This window comes from Hypanus sabinus, chromosome 7 (genome assembly GCF_030144855.1).
Source record: "Hypanus sabinus isolate sHypSab1 chromosome 7, sHypSab1.hap1, whole genome shotgun sequence".
In the NCBI taxonomy this organism is placed as follows: domain Eukaryota; kingdom Metazoa; phylum Chordata; class Chondrichthyes; order Myliobatiformes; family Dasyatidae; genus Hypanus; species Hypanus sabinus.
The window spans coordinates 15,279,976-15,300,396 of record NC_082712.1 but is presented as its reverse complement, the minus strand read 5'-3'; the positions used below and the strand labels follow the sequence as shown (position 1 = coordinate 15,300,396).

At 45.3% G+C, this 20,421-nt stretch overlaps 1 protein-coding gene across 4 annotated transcripts in view; it reads left to right on the top strand.

Annotated features, from left to right (window-relative positions):
* The window catches only part of dab2 (DAB adaptor protein 2), an 82,912-nt gene that overhangs the window by 51,141 nt on the left and 11,350 nt on the right, over nucleotides 1-20,421 (top strand). For 3 of the 4 annotated variants that reach the window (XM_059974250.1, XM_059974251.1, XM_059974252.1), the window contains 6 exons: nucleotides 3,801-3,932; nucleotides 7,709-7,795; nucleotides 8,356-8,376; nucleotides 8,978-9,028; nucleotides 10,627-10,689; nucleotides 19,082-19,639. In XM_059974250.1, coding sequence (XP_059830233.1) covers nucleotides 3,801-3,932; nucleotides 7,709-7,795; nucleotides 8,356-8,376; nucleotides 8,978-9,028; nucleotides 10,627-10,689; nucleotides 19,082-19,639 — 912 coding nt within the window. The remainder of the gene's footprint in view (nucleotides 1-3,800; nucleotides 3,933-7,708; nucleotides 7,796-8,355; nucleotides 8,377-8,977; nucleotides 9,029-10,626; nucleotides 10,690-19,081; nucleotides 19,640-20,421) is intronic. The other variant, XM_059974253.1, reaches the window with a different exon arrangement.

Here is a 20,421-nt window from a genome sequence, read left to right as displayed (position 1 = left end):
ATCCTTGTAAATCTCTGCACTCTGTCTATAGTACCCATATCCTTCCTGTAGCGAGGTGACCAGAACTGACCACAGTGCTCCAAGTGGGGTCTGACCAAGGTCTTGCTTGTAGAATACATAGAAATTTGCAGAAGCTTTTGGCATACCAAATCTCCACAGGTTCCTAATGAAATAATGGACCCAAAAAGCAGCTGTTGGTGTGGTAGTGGGCAGAGCTGACCAGCGTTAAAACTTGAAGCAGAATTGGACAGCTGTCTCGAAATATCAAGGAAAGGATATGCTGGTGTCAGAGAGGGTCCTGAGGAGATGTAAAAGAATGATCCTGGGAATGGAAGAGTTAATGTACGAGGATGGCACTGAGCCTGCACCCTTGGGAGTTTAGAAGCATAAAGAGTATCTCTTCGAAACCTGTATATTGAGTGGCCTCGGTGGAGTGGATGTGGAGAGGCTGTTTCCAATAGTGGGAAAGTTCAGGACCGGGGGTAGAGCCTCAGAGTATAAGGACATTCCTTTAGGGCAGATAAGGTGAAATTCCTTTGGCCAAAAGGTGGTGAATCCGAGGCTGCAGGAGTTGGATAAGTGGGTGACGGCCAGGGAAATGAAGGGAACAGCTCAGATAGTAGAGGGCACCCCTGTGGTTAACTTGCTTTGGATGCGGTTGAGGGGGACCTGACAGAGGACGACCACGGCAACCGGGTCTCTAACACTGAGCCTGGTTCCATGGTGCAGAAAGGAGAGAAGAAGATGAGGAATGTGGTAGTCATAGGGGATTCCACAGTGAGGGGAACAGACTGGAGGTTCGGTCAGCCAGATAGGGATACCCGCATGGTGTGTTGCCTCCCAGGTGCCAGGGTATGGGATGTCTCAGATCGGGTGCAGAGTGTTCCGAAGGGAGAGGGTGAACAGCCAGAAGTCTTGGTACACGTTCGTACAAATGACATAGTTAGGAAAAGGGAGGAGGTCCTGAAGAGAGAATTCAGGGAGTTGGGTAGGAAACTGAAAACCAGGACCTCTAGGGTAGTAATCTCAGGATTGCTACCTGTGCCATGTGCTAGCGAGTGAAAGAGTAGCATGATCAGGCGTATTAATGTGCGGCTGAGAGACTGGTGTAGGGGGCAGGGCTTCAGATTCCTGGATCATTGGGGCCTCTTTTGGGCAGGTACAACTTGTACAAAAAGGATGGGTCACACCTGAACCCAAAGGGGTCCAATATCCTAGCGAGCACGTTTAATTGAGCTGTTAGGGAGGGTTTAAACTAATTTGGCAGGGAGATGGGAACCAAAGTGAAAGGGTTGAGGAAGGGGAAAACAAATAAATCAAAGATAGCTCTTAAAAGAGATTATAGAAAGAGCGGGCAGGAGGTTAGGCTTAATCAAGGCCAGTGGCATGAGTTACAGGGTAATAGAGACGTGATGCAGTTAAAACAGAAAGCACCAAATACTGGACTGAGAGTGTTGTATTTGAATGCACGTAGCATAAGAAATAAAATGGACTATTTTGAAATTCAGCTACAGATTGGCAAGTATGATGCTGTGGTCATCTCTGAGACTTGGCTAAAGGATGGCTGCCATTGGGAGCTGAACGTCCAAGGATATACGGTGTATCAGAAAGATAGGTTAGTCAGCAGAGAGGGTGGTGTGGCCCTGTGAATAAGAAATAATATTAAATCATTAGAAAGGGTTGACATAGGATTGGAAAGTGTAGAGTCTCTATGGGTTGAGTTAAGGGTAAAAGGACCCTAATGGCAGTTGTATACAGGCCTCCAAACAGCAGCCGGGATGTGGATTACAAATTACAGCAGGAGATAGAAAAGGTGTTTCAGAAAGGCAATGTCATGATAATCGTTGGGGATTTTAACATGAAAGTGGATTGGGAAAACCAGGTCAGTACTGGACCCCAAGAGAATTTGTAGAATGTCTAAAGGGATGACTTTTTAGAAAAGCTTGCTGTCGAGCCCATTAAAGGATTGGCTGTTGTGCAATGATCCGGAGGTGACAAGAGAACTTAAGGTTAAGGAACCCTTAGGGAACAGTGATCACAATATGATCGAGTTCACATTGAAATTTGAGAGGGAAAAATAAAATCCAATGTGTTGGTATTTCAGTGGAATAAAGGAAATTACAATGACATGAGAGGGGAACTGGCCGAAGTTGATTGGAAAGGGAAATTTGCAGGAAGGACAGCAGAGCAGCAATGGCTGGAGTTTCTGTGAAAAATGAGGGAAGTGTAAGACAGAGATATTCCGAATAAGAAGAAATTTTCAAAGGGAAGAAGGATACTACCATGGCTGACTAGTGAAGTCAGAGCCAACGTAAAATCAAAAGAGAGTGTATACAATGAAGCCAGAGCTTGAGGGAAGATAGAGGATTCGGAAGCTTTTAAAAACTTGCAGGAGGAAACTAAGAAGGTCATTAGAAGGAAAAGATGGATTTTGAAAAGAAGCTGGCGACTAATATCAAAGAAGATACTAAAAGCTTTTTTAAGTATCTAAAGGGTAAAAGAGAGTCAAGGGTAGATATAGGACCAATAGAAGATGACACTGGGGATATTGTAATGGGAGATGCAGAAGAACTGAATGTATATTTTACATCAGTTTTCACAGTGGAAGACATCTGCAGTATTCCGGAGTGTCAGGGAAGTGAAGTACGTGCAGTGAAAATTACGACTAAGAAGGTGCTCAGGAAGCTTAATGGTCTGAGAGTGGATAAATCTCCTGGACCTGATGGAATGCACCCTTGGGTTCTGAAAGAAGTAGCTGGAGAGATTGCAGAGGCATCAAAGATGATCTTTCAAGGATTGATAAACCTGTATTCTGGCATTGTACTGGATGACTGGAAAATTGCAAATGTTACTTCGCTATTTAAGAAGGGTGGGAGGCAGCAGAAAGGAAACTATTGACCTGTTAGCCTGACATCAGTGGTTGAGAAGTTGTTGGAATCGATTGATAGTGATGAGATTAGGTGTACCTGGGGGTACATGACAAGATAGGCCAAAGCCAGCATGGTTTCCTGAAAAGAAGATCCTGCCTGACAAACCTACTGCAATTCTTTGGGGAAATTACAAGCAGGGTAGACAAATGAGATGCAGTAGAGATGGAGTACTTGCATTTTCAGAAGGCCTTTGACAAGGTGCTGCACGTGAGGCTGCTTAGCAAGATAAGAGCCCAAGGAATTAGAGGGAAGTTACTAGCATGGGTGGAGTATTGGCTGATCAGCAGAAAACAGAGAGTGGGAATAAGAGGGGGCACGACTTCAGGATTGAAGGACGTCCATTTAGAACTGAGATGCGGAGAAATTACTTTAATCAGAGGGTGGTAAATCTGTGGAATTTCTTGCCATGAGCGGTTGTGGAGGCCAAGTCATTGGGTACATTTAAGGCAGAGATGGATAGGTTCTTGATTAGCCAGGACATCAAAGGGTATGGGAGGAGGCAGGAGAGTGGGAATGACTGGAAGAATTGGATCAGCCCATGATTGAATGGTGGAGCAGACTCGATTGGCTGAATGGCCTACTTCTGCTCCTATATCTCATGGTCTTACGAATTCATTTCCATAGATGGATATGGAAGCCAAGTCATTGGGAATATTTAAAATGCAGGTGGATAGGTTCTTAATTAATAAGAGTGTCAAAGATGATGGGAATGGGGTTGAGGGGTAATATAAATCAGCCATGGTGGAATGGCAGAGCAGAATCAATGGGCCAAATGGCTTAATTCTGCCCCGTGTCTTATGGAAATGGGGTTCACTGACAAGTTTCTATTACGTGATTTGTGAATGGCCTTGAACCACCTTTTCTCTGCAGGTGATTGAACATGAACACACTGTCAACAGGATCTCGTTCATTGCCCGTGATGTCACGGACAATCGTGCCTTTGGTTACGTGTGTGGCGCAGAGGGTCAGCACCAATTCTTCGCCATCAAGACTGCCCAACAGGTACTGGAGGGTGGGGAAGGGCAGTGAGGGCCCTGGGCCAGTGCGCTGTGGTAGACAATGTGTGCTTCAGTCTGTACTCTTCAAAGTGATGGTCACAGGTTTATTCTCCCTACCCTGGCGGTAATTACCCCCTCAAGATGGTATCCAGTTGCCGCTTCTAAGACCACTTGGCCCAGAATAGTCCTTGCTATGGTGGCAGATGGGAAAAGTGAAGTGATACACTTTGGAAGGTCAAATTTGAAGTTCAAAGTATATGTATGTCACCATATGGAACCCTGAGATTCATTTTCTTGTGGACATTCACAGTAAGTACAAAGAATCAATGGAAGAGCGCACCCAACAGTATAGACAAATAGCCAGTGTGCAAAAGATGACAAACTGCAAATATAAAAATAAAAAATGTATAAATAAGCAATAAGTATTGAGAACATGAGGTAGAGTCCTTTAAAGCACGGGAACAGTTCAGTGAGGGGCGAGCCAATTCTTAACAACTTTCATTTTAGTGTTTTATTTTCTGTTTTGGCTCATTCCTCTTTTAGCTGCACGTGCACGATTTGGTTTTTTTCACATGAGGTGGTTTGATGTCGATGTTTTCCTTTGCACAGGTTCCACGGCTTCCTTTGTTTCGTGGCTGTTTATGGGAAATCGAACCTTAGGGTTGTATACTGCATACATACTTTGATGATAAATGTACTTCAAATTTTTGTATTTTAAGTAAAGTTATCCCAATTTTTACTTCTTTGGGCTCCTAATCTAAGATGGTCCAGAGGAGGTTCACGAGAATGATTCTGGTAATGAAAGGGTTAATGTACATTACTGTGCAAAATGTGCAGCTACAAAAAAAACAATAATTAAATAATACTGAAAACATGAGTTGTAGAGTCCTTGAAAGTGAATCTATAGGTTGTGGAATCAGTTCAGTGTTGAGGTGAGTGAAATTATTCCCTCTGGGTCATGAGCCTGTTGGTTTGTGAACCTGGTGGTGTGGGTCCTGAGGCTCCTGTACCTCCTTCCTGATGGCAGCAGTGAGAAGAGAGCATGGCCTGAATGGTTGGGGTCCCTGATGATGGATGCTGCTTCCTTGTATCAGTCCTCCATGTAGATGTGCTCAATGTGGGGAGGGCTTCACCCATGATGGTTTAAAGGCAGGATTCCTGGCAGAGTGGAGGAACAGAGGGAGCTTGTGGTCCACGTCCATAGATCCCAAAAAGTCACTACACGTGTTGTTAAGAAGACATATTGTTTTGGCCTTAATTAGTTGGGGGATTAACTTCAAAAGCCAAAAGGTGATGTTGCTGCTCTATAAAACCGTGGTTAGACCCTGCCTGGAATATTGTGTTCAGCTCTGCAAGTTCTGGTCGCCCCATTATAGGAAGGATGTGGAAGCTTTAGAGAGGGTGCAGAGGAGATTTCCGGATGCTGCCTGGAATATTGTGTTCAGTTCTGCAAGTTCTGGTCGCCCCATTATAGGAAGGATGTGGAAGCTTTAGAGAGGGTGCAGAGGAGATTTCAGGATGCTGCCTGGACCAGAGAGGATGTCTCATGAGGGTAAGTTGAATGAGCTTGAGCTTCTCTCTGGAGCAAAGCTGACTTGATAGAGGTGTACAAGATGATAAGAGGCATGGATCAAGTAGACAGTCAGACATTTTCCCAGAGTGGAAATGGCAAATACGAGGGGTATCATTTGAAGGTGATTTATGGGAAGAATGGAGGGGTTGTCTTACAGAGAATGGTGGGGGTGTGGAATACCCTGCCAGGGTTGATGGTGGAGGCAGATGCATTGCGGATGTTTAAGAGACTCTTGGAAAGGCACTTGGATGATAGAAAAATGGCGGATGATATGGGAGGGAAGGGTTAGATGGATCTTGAAAGTTAAAAGGTCAGCATAACATCGTGGGCTGAAGGGCCTGTACTGCGCTATATTCAAGCTCCATGGCTCCAGCCTCTCAGTAGACGAGCCCTATTGAGTTTGCATTGTGTCCCAGGTAAATCTGACACTTCCACCGACGTAGAGGCAGCTTGCCCAGCCGTCCTGCGGGCTAATGGCTCCTCTAGCCTGTGTCCAGTTCTCCGTCTGTTTGCTGTATGGAATGACCTCCGAGGATGTTAGGGTGGGGGTGTGCAGATAGTGAGCTTCCTGTCCCTGCACTGGTCTGAATTGAGGGCTTGGGCTGTCCTCTGAACCTCTGGTTACAGGCCCAGACAGACCCTGCCGACTGACCAGGAAACCTGACTTTGAAAGTCAGGGACTAGAACAAAACTACTTGGTGGGGGGGGGGGGGGGGGGAGCCCTTCAGCCCATCAGCCCATCAGCCCATCTGGTACAAGATGTCCAATCTAAGCTGGTCTATTTGCCTGCATCCTCTAACCCTTTCCTATCAGTACCTGTCCATATTAATGAGCTACCACCACCCCCTAAAGGCATTTCTTAAATCTTTTCCTTTGCCCCAAACCTACCCGCTCTGGTGGTGGGGAAAAGAGCATTCACCCTATGCCACTCGTTTTGTACACACCCCCACTCCCATCCTTTGCCTTGAAGGTGGGAAGCTGAGACTGTACCTGGATGTCTCAGGGTCTCGGGGTCTGGCCGCCTCAAACTTTCCCCACTCTTTCTAGCAAAGCAGAGGCTGATAGGATCTTGAATTGTCGGGGCATCAAAGGTTATGGGAGAAGATAGGAGAATAGGGTTGAGTGGGGTAATAAATCAGCCATGATGGAACGGCGGAGCAGACTCAATGGGGCAAATGGCCTAATTCTGCCCCTGGGGTATTATTGTCTCAATGTCTTTCCTATAGCAGAATAATAAAAGCTGTACACAATTCCCCAAATGCATAGTACTCCTAACCTTGCTATCAAACCCACAGACAAAGGGGGTGACCTCTGCATGGCTGAGGTGTGGCAGCAACTCTTGGACACCTCCTCTTCCCTACCTTTTGAAGAGGACCTCACTCTGGACCATCAGAAAGTTGTCTCCAGCAAGTTGTCCATCGCTGACCTTACCAGGTCTGGAGAGCATCCGGCCACTGCCACCAAGCTCATAGCTGCCTTGCTCCCTCCCATTGTTGGCGGCCTTCTACTGGGATGCTACACTGGAAAATGGGAGCCCCACTGCTCGAAGGTCGTCAAATGGTGTACAGATGGTCAGCATTGCAAAAATCAACTCCATTGGCTACCTGTGGGCAGAGCTTATTGGACTGACTAGCCAGGTGTGGCTTATAAACATGCAGTTTTGCAGTTGTTTGATATCCAGAGCAACACACACACACACACACAATGCTGGGGGAGCTCGGTAGGTCAGATAGTGCCAACGGAGTGGAATAGAGTCTAGTTTAGGGCTGGAATGGAAGGAAAAAGAATCCAGGGTATGAATGTGTGGGAATAGGGATGGAGCAGAAGCTGGAGGGTGATGGGTGAAGTAGACTTGGACAGCAGCAAGGGGGGAGCAGTGAGAGAGGGTCTCACTGAACTCCTGTCGAAGAGAGGATTAAAATTCAGTGTAGCCATCTCTCAAAGTGAATCCAAATGTTTCAGAATGCCAGTCTGGTGTTTGAGGCATTGCTTTGTGCCCAGTGGGTTCCTGACAGTGAAGGCTCCGGTCACTGATTAAAGCTCCAGGAATGAGAATCCATTCCCAGAGCTGTAAGAGCTGAGGAGTAACAGTGTGGGTGATGGTTCCAACGTCATCCTGAGGGGAGACCTACGCCTCGCTATCCTGTCCAATTCCTAATCAGAGCTTTCAGTTCCCCCTCGTCTGATGGTATTCTTTTGCTCTCCAGGCCGAGCCTCTGGTGGTGGACCTGAAGGATCTCTTCCAACTGGTGTACAACCTGAAAAAGAAGGAGGAAGCTGAAAATCAGGCCAAGGTCAGGGAAACATTTTGGGCATGGTAACATGGTGTTGAGTGATGGGCAGGAAGCACTGGGAATGGAGTTGGTTGTCCACACCCTCAAAGGTCCCAATTAAGCCAGTTCCATTTGCCCAGGTTTGGCCCATATCCCTCTAAACCAGGGGTTCCCAAACTGGGATCCGTGGACCCCTTGCTTCATGGTGTTGGTCCGTGGCATAAAGGTTGGGAACCCCTGCTCTAGACCATCCACCAGCTGAAGTACCTTTTAAATGTCACGGTACCTGCGACAGCTTGTTTCATATACTGACCACCCTCTGGGCACAAATGAGGCCCCTTAAGGTGCAAGGGCAGAGAGTTACTGTCCTCTTGACTTCTCCAAACCTGGGGAGAAACTGTACCTTCACTCGCGTGGTTTTATGCAGCATGTTTTAGTGAAGTTGAGTTCATTCAGCATGATCAGTTAATTGGCCTGGTATGTCTTTGGACAGTTCAATTCCCTCCACAGACAGTGGTGGGATCTTAATGTACTTGGTCTCAGTACATGCTGTGCTAACTGATCTCTCTTTCCCCCCCTAGGATGACAGCAAGCCCATTAAGGTAAGGTGTTTAATGTTTCTGCAGTAGAATTGGTTAGATTGTGGTTGGAGAGAGTTGGGAGCATTCCCTCCCAGTGCAGTGTCAGTGGGATTACAGCCCAGTCCATGGCCTGCTCCAACACCACACTCCATATGAATCCAGATCAGATCTATTATCATCGTAAATATTACAATGAAAATGAAGATTTGGAGGTTGCAGTCATTGAAAGCATTGTATGAAAGCAGTCCATTATCTACACCAGGTGTCGGCATTGATTTTGTTCTTTTACAGTCAATTAAAAGAACACGTCAGAGTACACTGAATGAATTCCTCTGTCGATAACTATTAACAGCTAATACAGTTTTATAGTACCATATTGGTAGAGTTCCAATTTGTTTTGTATTTCTTTTAAATACATACCATTTTAACTGTGAAACCAGCTAATTAGGGCAACCACTGAACTGGACTGAAGCGTACAAGTCCTGATGTGTTCTAATTCCTGGAATCTACTATTCAATTCCATGTGCTTTCCACCCTGATATGTTATCACAAAGCATCATTAGAACATGGCAGAGATATTGCTGTGCTTCTGTCTCACTCTGGTTTCTCCCCTTTCCCACAGAATGGAAGTCCACTATTGAACTTTGACGATGAGGTATCCTGTGTTAAGAATGTGAGTGAGTTTTTTGGATTGGGCTGAAATTTAAAGTCGATTGGGTGACGGTGTGGATCTTGTGTATTCTTGAATTCTCGATGGTCTTGTGTCGGTTCAGACCCTCTGGTACAACTCTGGTGTATTTGAAGTCCGTTCTGACTCTGGTAGAGCAAGTGGGAAGTGAGTTGATATCAGATGTGGGCGCTGAATATTCAGCGAGGACCAGGCTGTTCAGCCCATTGCTTCGAATCAAAACTAGCCCCATCTGCCTGCACTATATCCCTCCATTTCCTGTCGTTCATGTTTAAATGCCTTTAAAGATAAACATTTTAAAAGATTAGCTTTCTGTCACAAGTACATCAAATCACGCAGTGAAATGCATTATTTGCATCAATGACCAAGACAGTCGGGATGTGCTGGGGGCAGTCTGCGAGTGTAAATGCTTCTAGTGCCAACATAGCATGCCCACAGCTTACTAACTCTGACCCACACGTCTCTGGAATGGTGGAGGAAACCGGAGTACCCCAAGGAAACTCGCATAGACGCAGGGAGAATGGACATAGTCCTTACAGACAGCAGCAGGAATTAACCTCGGTCTTCCAGTTGGCACTGTTAAGTGTTACCAAGTTATTGAGCTACACTGCCAAGCCTTTGAAACAAATCTGCTTCCACCACTTCTCCTAGTAGCCTGTTCCAGCACCTCCCATAGTTTAACCCCCACCCCCACCGCCATAAGCCTTAAAACTGCTCTGTGCTATTTGCTATTTCCACCAGTGTAGGGAAAAGTGTCTACTTGATCTATGCTTCAATAATTTACTTGGGTTGTTCCTCACTGTCTGATACTGAAGATCCCAGATTGTTGGGTAGAAATTTGTGAATTCTGCATGTAATGTCAGGGCTGCTTGTACAAGAGGATTGGGAGCATGGGGTCAGTGTGGGGCAGTAATGCAGAGACCTGCTATATCAAAAGATAAAGGGGACCAGGACAAAGGTCCTACCAGGATGTTGGCCCCGAAGACCATCGATATAGAAGGAGAATTAGGCCATTGGGCCAACCGAGTCTGTTCTGCCATTCCGTCATGGCTGATTTATTAACCCTCTCAACCCATTCACCTACCTTCTCTCCATAACCTTTGATACCCCGACTAATCAAGAACCTATCAACCTCCACTTTAAATGCGCCCAATGACTTGGCCTCCATGGCTGTCTGTTGCAATGAATTCCACAGATTCACCACCCTCTGATTAAATAAATTCCTCCTCATCTCTGTGGTAAATGGATCCCTCTCGATTCTGAGGCTGTGCCCTCTGATCCTAGACTCACGCACTAATAGAAAACATCCTCTCCACATCCTCTTTGTTTAGGCCTTTCAATGTTCAATAGATTTTTGAGATTCCCCCTGCCCCCTGATTCTTCTAAAATCTCTGCTACCTTGTGCTCTGTACCTTTCTGTAAACATAATGCCTTAAACATGAACTGATCTCCATGATTTTTTTTTTTGGGTGTTAATTCCACAAGAGTTGGGAAATGAGGTGATGGCCATAAACTCCTCGACCTTGTTTCATTCACAATTGAAGCTGAGACTATTTCTGACCATCTTTTTGTTGCTTTAACAGGGCATCGATCAGCTGCAGCTGTTTGGAGACATGTCGACTCCCCCTGATATCCACTCGCCCTCGGTAAGCAAAGCCTCAATGACCTTGGGTTGTGCTGAGACCGGCACTGAGAGTCTGGCACCTTCTGACCAGTTCAGGTGGAGGTGGCATCCCCAGGTCAGCCAGTTCTCTCTGACAAAGAAGGTGTGGTACAAAACTCTGGCTTTTCATTTTGGGGATTTGCTTTCAAGGACGCTACAGCTTATATTCTCTATTGTTATTATTTTCCTTTTAGTATTGGCACAGTCTGTTTCTAGCACGTACAAACAAGCTGGATCAACTCAGCAGGTCGGGTAGCATCCGTTGAAACGTTGACTGCTCCTTTCAGCGGATGCTGCCTGACCTGCTGAGTTCATCAAGCATGTTTGTACGTGTTGATTTGACTACAGCATCTGCAGTGTACTTTGTGTTTACTGTCTCTTGCACGTTGTTTGTTTGTCTGTCCTTGTCTTTGGTTATCTATTTATTTAGAGATCCCGTGTGGAACAGACCCTTCTGGCCCTTGGAAATTACCAAATTAACCCCGGACTAATCACAGGATAATTCTGCAATAACCATATAACAATTACACCACGGAAACAGGCCATCTCAGCCCTGCTAGTTCATGTTGAATGCTTACTCTCACCTAGTCCCACTGACCTGCACTCAGCTCATAACCCTCCATTCTTTTCCTGTCCATATACCTATCCAATTTTTTAAAAAATGACAAAATCAAACCTGCCTCTACCACTTCTACTGGAAGCTCGTTCCACACAGCTACCACTCTCTGAGTAAAGAAGTTCATCCTCGTGTTACCCCTAAACTTTTGCCCCTTAACTCTCAACTCATGTCCTCTTGTTTGAATCTCCCCTACTCTCAATGGAAAAAGCCTATCAACGTCAACTCTATCTATCCCCCTCATAATTTTAAATACCTCTATCAAGTCCCCCCTCAACCTTCTATGCTCCAAAGAATAAAGACCTAACTTGTTCAACCTCTCCTTGTAACTTTGGTGCTGAAACCCAGGTAACATTCTAGTAAATCTTCTCTGTACTCTCTCTATTTTGTTGACATCTTTCCTATAATTCAGTGACCAGAACTGTACATAATACTCCAAGTTCGGCCTTACCAATGCCTTGTGCCTTGTACAATTTTAACATTACATCCCAACTGCTATAGTCAATGCTTTGATTTATAAAGGCCAGCATACCAAAAGCTTTCTTCACTACCCTATCCACATGAGATTCCACCTTCAAGAAACTATGCACCATTATTCCTAGATCACTCTGTTCTACTGCATTCTTCAATGCCCTACCATTTACCATGTATGTCCTATTTGGATTATTCCTAACAAAATGTAGTACCTCACACTTATCAGCATTAAACTCCATCTGCCATCATTCAGCCCACTCTTCTAACTGGCCTAAATCTCTCTGCAAGCTTTGAAAACCTACTTCATTATCCACAACGCCACCTACCTTCGTATCATCTGCATACTTACTAATCCAATTTACCACCCCATCATCCAGATCATTAATATAGATGACAAACAACATTGGACCCAGTACAGATCCCTGAGGCACACCACTAGTCACCAGCCTCCAACCTGACAAACAGTTATCCACCACTACTCTCTGGCATCTCCCATCCAGCCACTGTTGAATCCATTTTACTACTTAAATATTAATACATAATGATTGAACCTTCCTAACTAACCTTCCATGTGGAACCTTATCAAAGGCCTTACTGAAGTCCATATAGACAACATCCACTGCTTTACCCTCGTCAACTTTCCTAGTAACCTCTTCAAAAAATTTAATAAGATTTGTCAAACATGACCTTCCACACACAAATCCATGTTGACTGTTCCTAATCAGACAATGTCTATCCAGATAATTATATATACCATCTCGATGAATACTTCCCAATAATTTACCCACCACAGACGTCAAACTTACAGGCCTATAATTACTAGGTTTACTCTTAGAACCCTTTTTGAACAATAGAACCACATGAACAATACGCCAATCCTCCAGCACCATCCTCGTTTCTAATGACATTTGAAATATTTCTGTCAGAGACCCTGCTATTTCTACACCAACTTCCCTCAAGGTCCTACAGAATACCCTATCAGGACCAGGAGACTTATCCACTTTTATATTCTTTAAAAGCTCCAGTACTTCCTCTTCTTTAATCATCATAGTTTCCATAACTATCCTACTTGTTTCCTTTACCTTACACAATTCAATATCCTTCTCCTTCATGAATACCGATGAAAAGAAATTGTTCAAAATCTCCCCCATCTCTTTTGGCTCCACACATAGCTGTCCACTCTGATTTTCTAAGGGACCAATTTAATCCCTCACTATCCTTTTGCTATTAATATAACTGTAGAAACCCTTTGGATTTATTTTCACCTTACTTGTCAAAGCAACCTCATATCATCTTTTAGCATTTCTAATTTCTTAAGATTCTTTTTACATTTATATTCCTCGAGCACCTCATTTACTCCGTGCTGCCTATATTTATTGTTGATCTCTCTCTTTTTCTGAACCAAGTTTCCAATATCCCTTGAAAACCATGGCTTTCTCAAACTTTTAACCTTTCTTTTCAACCTAACAGGAACATAAAGATTCTGTACCCTCAAAATTTCACCTTTAAATGACCTCCATTTCTCTATTACATCCTTCCCATAAAACAAATTGTCCCAATACACTCCTTCTAAAGCCTTTTGCATCTCCTCAAAGTCAGCCTTTCTCCAATCAAAAATCTCAACCCTGGGTCCAGTCCTATCCTTCTCCATAATTATATTGAAACTAATGGTGTTGTGATCACTGGACCCGAAGTGCTCCCCAATGCATGCCTCTGTCACCTGACCTATCTCATTCCCTAACAGGGGATCCAACACTGCCCCTTCTCTAGTTGGTACCTCTATGTATTGCTGCAAAAAACTACTCTGCACATACTTTACAAACTCCAAACCATTCAGCCCTTTTACAGAATGGGCTTCCTAGTCTATGTGTGGAAAATTAAAATCTCCCACAATCACAACTCTGTGCTTACTACAAATATCTGCTATCTCCTTACAGATTTGCTCCTCCAATTCTCGCTCCCCATTAGGTAGTCTGTAATACACCCCTATAAGTGTTACTACAACTTTCCCATTCCTCAATTCCACCCAAATAGTCTCCCGAGACAAGCCCTCTATCCAGTCAAAGCACTGCTGTAATATTTTCTCTGACAAGCAATGCAACACCTCCCCTTCTTGCCCCTCCAATTCTATCACACCTGAAGCAATGAAATCCAGGAATATTTAGTTACCAATCACACCCCTCCTGCAACTGTGTTTCACTAATAGCTACAACATCATATTTCCAGGTATGAATCCATGCTCAGCTCATCCACCTTTCTTATAATACTCCTAGCATTAAAATAGATGTATTTAAGAAACTCTCCACCTCTTCCTCTCTGTTTATCCCTAACGGTGCAAACAACTTTATTATTTTTTTCTTCTTTCTCCCCTACATCTTCAGTCTGAGTGCTCCTCTTCTCTATCACCTGCCTATCCTCCCTCACACACTGTCTACTAGCTTTCTCTATTTGTGAACTAAGCTCCTCTCGCCTAGTCTCTTCAATTTGATTCCCACCCCCAACCATTCTAGATTAAAGTCTTCCTAGTAGCCTTAGCAAATCTCCCCACCAGTATATTGGTCCCCCTAGGATTCAAGTGTAACCTGTCCTTTTTGTACAGGTCACACCTGCCCCAAAAGAGGTCCCAATGATCATGAAACTTGAATCCCTGCCCCCTGTTCCAATCCCTCAGCCATGCATTTATCCTCCACCTCATTCCATTCCTACTCTCACTGTTGCGTGGCACAGGCAGTAATCCTGAGATTACTATCTTTGTGTTCCTTCTCAACTTCCTTCCTAACTCCCTATATTCTCCTTTCAGGACCTCTTCCCTTTTCCTGCCTATGTCATTGGTACCTATATGTACCACGACCTCTGGCTCCTCACCCTCCCACTTCAGGATATCTTGGACGCGATCAGAAACATCCCGGACCCTGGCACCAGGGAGGCAAACTACCATCCGGGTCTCCTGTCTGCGTCCACAGAATCGCCTATCTGACCCCCTAACTATCGAGTCCCCTATTATTACTGCCTTCCTCTTCCTTTCCCTACCCTTCTGAGCTACAGGGCCAGACTCTGTGCCAGAGGCATGGTCACTGTTGCTTTCCTCAAGTAGGCCGACCCCCCCCCCCCCCAAACAGTACTCAAACAGGAGTATTTATTGTCAAGGAGTACAGCCACTGGGGTGCTCTCTAGTACCCGACTCTTCCCCTTCCCCCTCCAAACCATGACCCACCTATCTTCCTCCCGTGGCCCCGGAGTGACCACCTGCCTGTAACTCCTCTCTATCACTCCTCACGCTCCCTGACCAGACGAAGGTCATCAAGCTGTAGCTCCAGTTCCCTAACACAGTCCCTTGGCGCACCTGGCGCAGATGTGGACGTCCGGGAGGCTAGGAGACTCCAGGACCTCCCACATCCGACACCGAGAACAACAAGCTGCCCTCAAGCTCATACTTCCCCCTTTCCTCAAAAAACAGGAAAAACTGAAACCTAAACCTACCCTGCCTTGCTCATTTCTGCCTAAGCCCGTTGAGCCAAAGCCCTTAAGCCTTCACTCTGCTCCCGGCTCACTCCACTGCCCGCTGTATAAGGCTGTGTCCTTTTTAAATCTTCCCCGCTTCACTGCCCGACGTCACACGCCTGCGCAGTCCCGCCTCTCTTAACACCGATGAGAAGAAGAAAAAATCAAAATGGCTCACTAAATGGTATGTCGTTGGACTTTGGGAGGAAACCAGAGCACCCAGAGGAAACCTGCGTTGATGGACGTACAAACTCCTTACAGATGTCATCGGAATTAAACTCCAAACTATGAGCTGTAACAGAGATGTGATAACTGTTACGCTACCGTGGTGCCGATGATTCTATTGTTTCGTTGTTGTTACTGTGAATGCCTGCAGGAAAACAAATCTCAGGATTGTATATGGTGACATTTAAACACTTTGATAAACTTACTTTGAACTGGTACTTGTAGATGCAGACCTGTACTTGTAAAACCGGACTTTGAGCTACTCTCAAAGGTTGGACTACTTAAAGTGGAAATCTCTCAGTGGAGCACACCCACCCTCTGTTATTGTGTTGCTGCTGGTTCATTCCCAGCTTTCTGCCTCTGTTCGTGATTAAAACTTTCACTGGCTCCTTGGCATGTGGCTCACTGCCAGGGTTTTACACGTCAGTCCTACACAAGGCCCCTCAACTGAACTTAGTCAACTTGCAATTTAATCCACCCTTTCCTTCATCTCTAACCCCTCCACTTCAAATACCCCCCTCCACTTCAGGGAAGTTTTCCAATTTCCTCAATATGAAACTGCAAATTTCTGTTACTTTTTTAATAAATTTACTTTGAAAACAAAGTACATGTACGTCACAACATACTAGCTTGAGATTCTTTTTCTTGCAAGCATTGACAGGGAAAAATACAGCAGAGTTTGCGAAAAACATGTACATAAAGACTGTGTAAAGAAACAAAGAGAGAATATTAAGTATAAAGAGTCCTTGGAAGTGAATCTGTAGATTGTGGGAATCATTTCAGAGTTGTGGTGAGTGAAATTGTCCACGCTTGTTCAGGAGCCTGATGGTTGTCGGGTAATTGCTGTTACTGATCTTAGTGGTGTTGGACCTCCTGCCCGATGGTTGTCGGGTAATTACTGTTACTGATCTTAGTGGTGTTGGACCTCCTGCCCGATGGTAGTAGCGAGAAGAGAACACGTCCTGCAGGTGGGCTTTGCAGACTCATCTGGCATTTAATTGCCCTTCCCTCGTTACCCTTGAGTAACAGTGAGCTGTCACCTTGAACTGCTACCGTGTTTGACCTGTGGATATACAGACCTAACTTAAGAAGCTGATCCTGCCTTAAGACCATAACGCATGTTTAGGAGTGAAAATAGGCCATTTGGCCCATCTTCTCTGCCATTCCATCTTGGCTGATTTATTATCCCTCTCAGCCCATTCTCCTGCCTTCTCCCCATGACCTTTAACACCCTGACTAATCAAGAGCCTATCAAACACCGCTTTAAATATACCCAGTGACATGGCCTTCACAGCTGTCTATGGCAAAGAATTCCACAGATTCACTATCCTTTGGCTAACCTCATCTCTGTTCTAAAGGGACTTTAATATAGGCTGGTATCCCAGGAGACTGGAACCGGGCTTCCAGTGCAGTCAGAATCTGCATCTAGGACACTGTTGTCTAAATCCTAGAACATTAGATGTTTCACAAACAAGAGAAAGTCTGCAGATGCTGACAATCTAAGCAACACACACAAACTGCTGGAGGAACTCAGCAGGCCAGGCAGCTTCTACGGAAAAGAGTATTGCTAATGTTTCAGGCCAAGACCCTTCATCAGGGTCGATAGATGTATTCAGCGGAGTGCACACAGAATATCCAGAGAATGTTGTTAGGGGTACATTGGGTTACCTCAATCCAGAATAGTGTTTTCAAATCCGTTACATAGAAACGTAGAAAACCTGCAGCACAGTACAGGCCCTTCAACCCACAAAGCTGGGCTGAGCATGTCCTTACCTTGGAAATTATGTAAGGGTTACCCATGGCCCTCTATTTTTCTAAGCTCCATGTACCTGTCCAGGAGTCTCTTAAAAGACCCTATTGTATCCACCTCCACCACTGTCACTGGCAGCCTATTCCATGCACTCACCACTCTCTGAGTAAAAAAACTTAACTTGACATCTCCGTGGTACCTACTCCCCAGCACCTTAAACCTGTGTCCTCTTGTGTAAGCCATTTCAGCCCTGGGAAAAAGCCTCTGACTATCCACACGGTCAATGCCTGTTTTTCTTTTAGGGGAATGTCAGTTCATTCAGTCTGTCCAGGGAATGTCACTGGGTTTGTGTGTATTTGGGTTATCTAAGTCCATAAAATAATGTGATTCTTGAGGGGGAGTGATTGGGATCATGTGTTTTGGCCAGAAGTGTATTTTTACAGATCATTACAGTATGGAATTCTTTGACCATGTGGTTGTTGGAAGCAATTTTCATTCCAAAGGAATTAGTGTTAGAATTCAACAACCTAATTCTGTTTTAGCCATGTCTTCCATTGAAATCTTTGTTAGATTAATACCAGCTGGTTAAGTAACATCGTACACAGGAGATTTTGCAGATTCTGAAAATCCCGAGCAACGCACGCAGAATGCTGGAGGAGCTCGGCAGGTCTGGCAGCATCTATGGAGAGAAATAAACAGTCAGTGTTTTGGGACTGAAAAGGAAGGGAGCAGAAGCCAGACTTGTAAGGAGAGGGGAGGGGAAGAAGTACAAGCTGCTGAGATCAGATGAGGAAGGTTGTCGAGTGAAGTAAGAAGCTGGAAGGTGATAGGTGGAAAAGGTAAAGGGCTAAGGGCTTAAGGAATCTAATGGGAGAGGAGGGTGAACCATGGGAGAAAGGAAAGGGGGGCAGCAGAGGGACGTGATATGCAGGTGAGGTGATGAGGAGAGGTAAGAGAGGAACAGAGAAAGAAAGAAGTGACGGGGAGAAATCCCTGGGAGCGAGGACCCAATTGTACCTGATGATGGGTCTTGGTCCACTATATCAACTATTTATTCCCCACCATAGATGCTGCCTGACTTGCTGAGTTCCTCCAACATCTTGTGTGTTACTTGGGCAGAGGGTTTGACATGACCAGAGAACCAGGTTTTTCCTGATTGGGCAACACGAGTGAATCTGCAGATGCTGGAAATAAATAAAAACACACAATGCTGGCAGAACTCAGCAGGCCAGACAGTGTCTATGGGAGGAGGTAGTGACGACGTTTCGAGCCAAAACATCATCACTACCTCCTCCCATAGATGCTGTCTGGCCTGCTGAGTTCTGCCAGCATTCTATTTTTTTCCTGATTGGGCCCTCATCTATGCCAGCTAAATATACCAGCCAGGGCAGTTTGTCTAAAGTGAAGCTTCTATACAATTCGTAGATGAATGAAATGTGAGTAAATTAAGCCCCAGAATAGTGATGAACAAAGGCATGTCCCGGTAACCGGAGAAAGTCTGCTTCTGCCCCATCTACCAATGGCGTTGGGATCACTGCCACATGCTGCTCTGCTATTGGCCCATGAACAGGCCAATTGGCACCAAGCTTGTTCTCACCCTTTGAGACCAAATTGCCCTGATGGTTTGCTTGCCTTGGTTACACACTCTCCTTTAACCACTCCAGACTGTAGATAACATTCACAGGAGGGTGGGGGGGAGGACTGCACTGACTGTTGCTACCTTCAGAAGAAATCTTGCCCTTCGGCTGCACCGTTTTTAGCTCTTGTTGATCCTGTGATTGAAATTTCCTTCTCTCTGCCAATGATCAGGAAAACAATGACAGCTCTTCGGGTTGCTTGTTGGATTTGTCCTCTCCTGAAATGGACCCCCTGAACACCTGTATGAAAGACAATCCCTTCCGAGATGAGACCACTGCTTCCTCGCTCAACTTCTTCCCCACGCCTGACCCCAACCCCTTTGGAAATGATCCTTTCTCTCAACATAACCAATCAGTACCTCAGGCTGTTGATTCTGCAAATTTCTCCAATCAGAAAGACGGAGCACTTGCTTTCCTAGATGCTGCCAGCAGTTTGAACTTTGACCACCTGTCTAGTCCAGCTGTCACTGGCTCTAAGGTTGACTCATCACCATGGCCGCTGAATGGGTTGCCAGGCCAAGAACCAAGTGATTCAGTTAGCAAGCCAGCACCCAATCCTTTTGCTAAAATCTCTGGCTCCGCGCCAGCCACACACAATGGCTTAAAACCAGACATTCAAAGTGCTTCGACCAAGCAGATGGATTCCCTCCTGGGACAAGGTCTCGACTCCATCGCCCTGTCCCCTCCACCGCAGAGCGCCAAAGGAGGACGAGGCAGGCGAGCTATCCAGGTGAAAAATCCTCTATCCACCTTTAATTAACTAACCACCTAGTAACTAACCAGTGGCCAATCCCAACATAACTGTGCATCTCCCACTAACCTGGAGTTCCGTTAGTTCTCTTGAATGTCTGTGTGTTTTTTGCTTCCACTCAGTCACTTTCCGAACGAACACTGAGTCGACTAAATTTAGTAAGAGTGACGTGCTGGAGATTGCGAATCTCAATTAACATTCTTGGGATGATTTGGTATCTTTCTTGCTAGTCCCACTAGATTGTGCGAGCACTTGGTCTAACCTTGTTGGCAAATGCATGCTCTCAGCCCCTCCAGCACTGTCTTCTCTCTTCAGCGAGTACAGAGCCCGCGTCTTCCCTCTGTAGGAGGGGCTCGCAGTCCTTCATGCTAATTCCAGGCCAGTAATGTGTAAATTCAAGTTTAACCTGACAGGCCATAAGAGTCAGGAGCAGAATTATGAAATTCAGCCCACTGAGTCTGCTCCACCGTTCAATCATGGCTGATTTATTATCCCTCTCAACCCCATTCTCCTGCCTTCTCCCTGTAATCGTTGGCACCCTTATTAATCAAGAACTTGTTAAACTCTGCTTTAAATATACCCAGTGACTTGGCCTCTACAGCAATTTACCCCAATAAATTCCACAAATTCATCACCCCCTAGCTGAAGAAATTACTCTTCATCTCTGTTCTAAAGGGATGTCCCTCTATTCTAAGGCTGTTCCCGCCGATCCTGGACTGCCTGCACTCCCCCATTACTGGAACCATCCTCTCTACATCCAT